This window comes from Mus caroli, assembly GCF_900094665.2.
Source record: "Mus caroli chromosome 6 unlocalized genomic scaffold, CAROLI_EIJ_v1.1 6_unlocalized, whole genome shotgun sequence".
Lineage (NCBI taxonomy): Eukaryota > Metazoa > Chordata > Mammalia > Rodentia > Muridae > Mus > Mus caroli.
In genome coordinates, this window is record NW_018388436.1 from 142,380 (window position 1) to 150,432 (window position 8,053).

The 8,053-nt window shown below is 36.5% G+C and overlaps 1 protein-coding gene across 1 annotated transcript in view; it reads right to left on the reverse strand.

The window, feature by feature from the left end:
• The window catches only part of LOC110287589 (solute carrier organic anion transporter family member 1A4-like), a 40,331-nt gene that overhangs the window by 24,921 nt on the left and 7,357 nt on the right, over nt 1-8,053 (reverse strand). The window contains exons 4-6 of the mRNA XM_021154165.2: nt 7,732-7,830; nt 6,285-6,506; nt 3,566-3,730 (exon numbers count right to left, since the gene is read on the reverse strand). Of these exons, the coding sequence (XP_021009824.1) occupies nt 3,566-3,730; nt 6,285-6,506; nt 7,732-7,830 (486 nt within the window). The remainder of the gene's footprint in view (nt 1-3,565; nt 3,731-6,284; nt 6,507-7,731; nt 7,831-8,053) is intronic.

Sequence of the window (8,053 nt, forward strand, 5' to 3'; positions counted from 1 at the left end):
CCAATTCATTCTACGAAGCCACAATTACTCTGATACCGAAATCACATAAAGACCCAACAAAGAAAAAAACTTCAGAACAATTTCCATTATGAATATCAATGCAAAAATACTCAATAAAATTCTTGCTAACTGAATCCAAGAATATATCAAACAATCATCCATCCTGACCAAGTAGTTTTCATTCCAGGGATGCAGGGATGGTTTAATATACAGAATTCCATCAATGTAATCCACTATATAAACAAACTCAAAGACAAAAATCACATGATCATCTCGTTAGATGTGGAGAAAGCATTTGACAAAATCCAACACCCATTCATGATAAAAGTCTTGGAAAGGTCAGGAATTCAAGGCCCATACTTTAACATAATAAAAGTAATCTACAGCAAACCAGTAGCCAACATCAAAGGATATGGAGAGAAGCTGGAAGCAATCCCACTAAAATCAGGGACTAGACAAGGCTGTCCACTTTCTCCCTACCTATTTAATATAGTACTTGAAGTCCTAGCCAGAACAATTCTACAACAAAAGGAGGTCAAGGGGATCCAAATTCAAAAGGAAGAATCAAAATATGACTATTTACGGATTATATGATATTATATAAAAGCAACCCTCAAAATTCTACCAGAGTACTCCTAAACCTGATAAACAGCTTCAGTGAAGTATCTGGATATAAAATTAACTCAAACAAATCAATAGCTTTTCTATACACAAAGGATAAACAGGCTGAGAAAGAATTTAGGAAAACAACACCCTTCACAATAGTCACAAATAATATAAATATATACCTTGGTGTGACTCTAACTAAGGAAGTAAAAGATTTGTATGACAAGAACTTCAAGTCTCCGAAGAAAGAAATAGTAGAAGATCTCAGAAGATGAAAAGATCTCTTATCCTCATGGATTGGCAGGATCAATATTGTAAAAATGGCTATCTTGCTGAAAGCAGTCTACAGATTCAATGCTATCCCCATCAAAATTCCAACTCAATTCTTCAAGGAATTAGAAAGGGCAATTTGAAATATATAAAGAAAATATCTAATAAAAAATAAATAAATAAAAAAGGGCAATTTGCAAATTCATCTGGAATAACAAAAAACCTAGGATAGCAAAAACTCTTCTCAATGATAAAAGAATCTCTGGTGGAATCACCATGCCTGACCTAAAGCTGTACTACAGAGCAATTGTGATAAAAACTGCATGGTACTGGTATAGCACCAGACAGGTAGACCAATGGAATAGAATTGAAGACTCAGAAATGAACCTACACACTATGGTCACTTGATCCTTGACAAGGGTGCTAAAACCATCCAGTGGAAAAAGGACAGCATTTTCAACAAATGGTGCTGGCACAACTGGTGGTTATCATGTAGAATAATGCGAATTGATCATTCCTATCTCCTTGTACTAAGGCCAAATCTAAGTAGATCAAGGAACTCCACATAAAACCAGAGACAGTGAAAGTGAGGGAAAATCCTGGAAGATATAGGCACAGGGGAAAATCCTGGAAGAGAGGAGAAAGTGAGGGAAAATCCTGGAAGATATAGGCACAGGGGAAAAATTCCTGAATAGAAGAGCAATGGCTTGTGCTGTAAGATTGAGAATTGACAAATAGGAACTCATAAAATTGCAAAGCAATTTTTGTAATGCAAAAGACACTCTCAATAAGACAAAAAGGCCACCAACAGATTGGGAAAGGATCTTTACCAATCCTAAATCAGATAGGGTACTAATATCCAATATATACAAAGAGCTCAAGAAGGTGGACTCCAGAAAATCAAATAACCCCATTAAAAATGGGGCACAGAGTTAAACAAACATTTCTCACCTGAGGAATACCGAATGGCTGAGAGGCACCTGAAAAAATGTTCAGCATCCTTAATCATCAGGGAAATGCAAATCAAAAGAACCCTGAGATTCCACTTCACTCCAGTCAGAATGGCTAAGATCAAAAATACAGGTGACAGCAGATGGTGGCGAGGATGTGGAGAAAGAGGAACACTCCTCCATTGTTGGTGGGATTGCCAGCTTGTACAACCACTCTGGAAATCAGTCTGGCCGTTCCTCAGAAAATTGGACATAATACTACCTGAGTACCCAGCCATATCTCTCCTGGGCATATATCCAGAAGATGTTCCAACTGATAATAAGGACACATAGCATCCTTATTTATAATAGCCAGAAGCTGGAAAGAACCCAGATATCCCTCAATAGAGGAATGGATACAGAAAATGTTTTATATTTACACAATGGAGGACTACTCAGCTATTAAAAACAACAAATTTATGAAATTCCTAGACAAGTGAATGGATCTGAAGGTATCATCTTGAGTGAGGTAACCCAATCACAAAAGTACTCACTCACTAATAAGTGGATATTAGCCGAAAAACTTAGAATACCAAAGATACAATTTGCAAAACACATGAAACTCAAGAAGAACGAAGACTAAAGTGTGGTCACTTTGCCCCTTCTTAGAATTGGGAACAAAATACCCATGGAAGGAGTTACAGAGACAAAGTTTGGAGCTGTGAAGAAAGGATTTACCATCTAGAGACTGCCATATCCGGGGATCCATTCCATAATCAGCCACCAAATGCAGACACTATTGCATACGCCAGCAAGATTTTGCTGATAGGACCCTGATATAAGTGTCTCTTGTGAGGCTATGCTAGTGGCTGGCAACCACAGAAGTAGAGGCTCATAGTCAGCTATTGGATGGAACACAGGACCCCCAATGGAAGAGCTAGAGAAAATACCCAAGGAGCTAAAGGTATCTGCAACCCTATAGGTGGAACAACAATATGAACTAACCAGTACTCCCAGAGCTGGTGTCTCTAGCCACATATGTAGCAGAAGATGGCCTAATTAGCCATCATTGGGAAGAGAGGCCCCCTGGTCTTGCAAACTTTATATGCCCCAGTACAGGGGAACACCAGGGCCAAGAAGTGGGAGTAGGTGGGTAGGGGAACAGGGCGGGGGCACTTTCGGGATAGCATTTGAAATGTAAATGAAGAAAATACCTAATAAAAAATTGGAAAAAGGAAAAGAAAACAAAAATTGAAGCCAAAATATAATATTCTAGGAGTAAGATATAGTATCCCAGTGAGTTAAGTCTTTATTCTTTATCTTACTCTTTATCTTGCTCTTGAGGTTTCTCCTATTATGTTTGTGGTTGTTAGAATATGCTTGACTATATGAAGTGACATTATTAGAAGGTATGGCCCTGTTGGAGAGGAAGTGGCCTTGCTAGTAGAAGTGTATCACTGAAGGAGGTGGGCTTTGAAGTACTGCCTAGTGGACAATAGTCAGTTTCTCTTGGTTGCAGCCATATCAAGATGAAGAACTCTCAGCTCCTTCTTTAGTACCACATTAGCTTGTATGCTTCCATATTTCCTGACATGATGATGATGGACTGTGCCTCTAAAACTGTAAGCCTGTTCATTACTTATTTGCCTTTATATGAGTTGCTTGGGTCGTGGTGCCTGTCTCTTTACAGCTTTAAAACCCCAACTAAGCCAATATCCTTGCAGCAAGAGAGCTACTAAAGAAATAATGAAACTACATACCCATGATGAAAAGTACATCTGCAGATGATTTTCCATATTGCTGTTCCAGGTACTTAGGAACATAAGATATCATACTGACAAATGTATTGAACTGGAGCACACTTATAAGGAGATAAAGCATATAAACTGGATTGCAGGAGAGGCTCTTCATTAATGGAAAGAAATCTGAAACAAAAGCATGTAGAGATTACCAAGTCAACTTGGCTTTGCATTTTGTGTCTAGAAATCTCCAAAAACTTCACAGATTCTATGCTGTAACAAACACGCATTTGAAAAATCATAATCCCTAGTGGCTAAAGTTCTATATCATTGTTTCTAGTCATTTCTGTAAGTTAGTGATATATATTGGATATATAAGAACCAGACCACAATTTTCCATCAAATCAAAAAAAATCTATTTTTTATGTAGAAGTATTATGTATGTGGCCACGCTCTTTCATTCATTTTTCAGTTCATTATTTCTATTTCCTGTATTCTCTAGAGATTCACTAGCTATCCTTTAGAATCTGTGAGGAATTTACTTTGATGAAGTTTGAATCGGATGATGATCCTATCACTCCTGTATAAACTAGTAGATAAACTAATAGCTAAGGAATCATGCTGCAGCCCAAACAACTTAATCATCTCGTAAGCACTTTACAGCAGCAAATGCATTTGGAAAATCCTCCTTACCTCACAGAATGTTCTGTAACATTGATCATGTACTTAGTCACAAAGCAAGCCTCAACAAATCTAAGAAGACTGAAATAAATCCTTGCATATTATCAAATCACCATGGATTAAAACTGGACTTTTACAAGAACTGAAACATTAGAAAGTCTACAAACTTCATGGAATCAGAACAATTCTCCACTGAAGGACCACTGGGTCAATGAACAAATAAGAATTCAAATTAAAGACTTCCTAGAATCCACTGAAATTAAGACTCAACACACTTAAGCTGTAGGACACAATGAAAGCAGTTCTATGAGGAAAGTTCATACGACTGAGTACCTTTATAAAGAAATTGGAGAGATCTCATACTAACAACTTAAAAGTACACCTGAAAGTTATAGATCAAGAAGCAAATTTACCCAAGAGGAGCAAATTGCAAGAAGTAATCAAATTTGTGGATGAAATAAATTATAAAAAAATCAGAAAATTTAAATAATTAATGCAATGAAACCAGGAGCTGATTCTTCAAGAAAATCAGCAAGCTAGACAAACCTTTAGCCAAACAAGAGAGAGAGAGAGAGAGAGAGAGAGAGAGAGAGAGAGAGAGAGAGAGAGAGAGAGAGATTATCCAAATTAACAAAATCAAAAATGAAACGGGAGACATAATAACAGACAATGAGGAAATCCGAATCGTCATCAGGTTTTACTTCAAAAGAATGTGCTCCATAAATTTGGAAAATCTAAATATAATGGGTGAATTACTTAATAGATTTTACTTGTCAAATTTAAATCAAGATCAGGTAAACCATCTAAGCTAAGCAGTCCTCTAACCCCTAAAGAAATAGAAGCTTTCATCAAAAGTCCCCTAACAAAACAAACTAAACAAAGAAAGAAAGAAAGAAAGAAAGAAAGAAAGAAAGAAAGAAAGAAAGAAAGAAAGAAAGAAAGAAAAGAGCACCAGATGGTTGTAGCACAGGATTCTATCAGACTTTCAAAGTGTAGCTAATACCAATAATTCTCATACTATTTCACAAAATAGAAATAAAGACAGGGAATTTCAGACCATTTTACTTTGTTAACATTGATGAAATTCTCTTTGTTTGCTAAATCTTTGAATGGTTTAGGTATCACAGTGACTATGGTCTCATAGAATGTGTTTGGCAATGATCTTTCTGTTTCTATTTTGTGAAATAATTTGAGGAGTATGGGTCTTAGCTACTCTTTGAAAGTCTTGTAGAAAATGCACAAGAAAAATATCTTCCACTGTGATCAAGTAGACTTCATCCCAAGGATGCAAGGGTGATTCAATATCCATCAATGTACTCCACCATATTAAGAAACTGAAAGAAAAATGGACATGATTATCTCATTAGATGCTAAAAAAGCCTTAACAATATCCAACACACGTTCAGGTTTAAAGTCTGGGAGAGGTTATAGATACAAGGAAATGCCTAAACACAATGAAGACAATATATATCAAGTCATTAGCTAGTATAAAATTAATGGAGAGAAACTCAAAGTAATTTTCTCTAAAATCAGGGACAAGGCAAGACTGTCCGCTCTCTCCATATATAGTCTGTATAGAGGTTGAAGTTCTAGCCAAAGCAATAAGAAAACAAATAGCGATAATGGGGATTCAAATTGGAAAGGAAAAAGTCAAAGCATCACTCTTTGTAGATGACATGAGAGTATACAGTGGTGACCCCTTTATGTTTAGCTTGAATTTCTCTGTGTGTGTGTGTGTGTGTGTGTGTGTGTGTGTGTGTGTGTGTTGTGTATGTTTAACTTGAACTAAAATTTTCTGGAAAATAGGATTTTTTAAAACATGGGAAAATATATTTGCTGATTGATTTTTCAGATTGACTTGAATTTTTTATAAAGTCTAACTTAAGGTAAGTCAGACTTCCTATTCTGTAGGTTGTTTCCAGTGGTGACTGTGGAAGACATTGAACACAAGCGATTAGTGATGATTCATTACACACTGTCTTATCTCAACACATGTGACAGGTACCCACAAACCACAAACCCATCTACACTAAATAGAGTTTAGATTTTTCTTGTTTGCCTTTAATGATTCTTTGGTTTTCCTTCTTGGCTTTTTCTCTGTGCTTCTCCTCTTTGGCATTTTCAGTTCCATCCCCATTTTCCTGTAATCCTTCCTTTGGGAGTGTTTTTGGAAAGAAGAAAAAGGGGATGCTGGTCAGGATATTCACTCCTGCACAGATCAAAAAGCCAATCCACCAAGCACCGACCCAGCGTGTATCTTCGGGAGTTATGGTCAGGTCATCTGAAAAGAAATAAGTTGTTGTATTAGCTTGCATCATTCTTTTTGTGTAAACTCTATAAAATTATTAATCAATGTAATTCTGTCTAAGCATAAACTTTGTATATCATTTGTTATTTATTCATAATTTGTTCTTCTTGTTGTTTGAGAACTTGATCCTGTGACACTCTTGTTGTTGTTGTTGTTGTTCTTCTTCTTCTCCTCCTCCTCCTCCTCTTCTTCCTCCTCCTCCTCCTCCTTCTTCTCCTCCTCCTCCCCCTCCTCTTCCTCTCTCCTCTTCCTCTTTCATTTTTTTCTTCTTTTTTTCAATGCTGAAATTACTGGCATCTGCTACCCCTCTGTGCTAATTAAGACCTTTAGAAAAAGTCTCTGTTGTTGACCAATCAGGTGAAGTTAAAATTAAATAAGAATAAAGGTGTTTAGAGTGACACATGGCATAATATTTAAAACTGCATTTGAAACAAGTCAGAAACAGAATTCAAGAAATATTTAGGAAATTAGCTTTAACCTGATGTAATAAGGTCTCAAAACATCACAGTTGGTGAGGATAGGGCCTGGAGAGACAGTTTAGTGTCCAAAAGTTATTGTTGCTCTTACAGAAATACTGAGTTCTGTTCCAAGCACATACATTGATATTAACTACTGTCTGTAATTCTGATTTCAGGAGATAAGATACCTCTTCTGACCCAGCAGGCATTTGTGAATACACACTCTCTCTCTCTCTCTCTCTCTCTCTCTCTCTCTCTCACTCACTCACACACACACACACACACACACACACACACACACGTAAAATAAAATACATGGTATCTAATTACTTTTTATGTTCTGTGTGTTTATAAAGAACATTATATAATTTTATGATGCAGTATGTGGTGATATACTTTCCAGCAGTAAATAAGTATTTCTGTGTATTATGTGAAACCTTTGCAAATTGATGCCTACAGTGTAAATAGAAAGATCCAGTTCATTATCCACTTTGAATGCCTCATTTAGAAAAACCCACTTGGTTATGTCTTGAAAACAACTTGTATCTGAAATGTGGTTGGAGAATGGTGGATTTTGAAGCAGAGGGCGGCATTTTATTCTTTCCTCTGTTCCCCTTTGTTCTGCCATTTCTAATTTGATAATATAACTAACTAAGGATCAAAGGACACACAGAATAGCATTCCTTAGCATTCTCCCACACTCTGGGGACTGTACTGCATAAATAAAATGCATGTGTTACCTGTATTCACAGAGTCAGTGTCTACATAAATGTTAGCACAGAAAGATCCCAAGGAATATCCAATCCAGTAGCTAATGGTTATTCCTATTTGTAAAATCCCTAGAAGTAAACAGAGATAGGAAGTTACATAACTGCGCAAAGAATTTGCTTGGAAAAAAAGCCTTGAGTTATTATTATTAATAATTTATTATTATTATCTTTAATCACTCCCTTCATTTTTTTTTTTTTTTTGTTTTTGTTTTTCGAGACAGGGTTTCTCTGTATAGCCCTGGCTGTCCTGGAACTCACTTTGTAGACCAGGCTGGCCTCGAACTCAGAAATC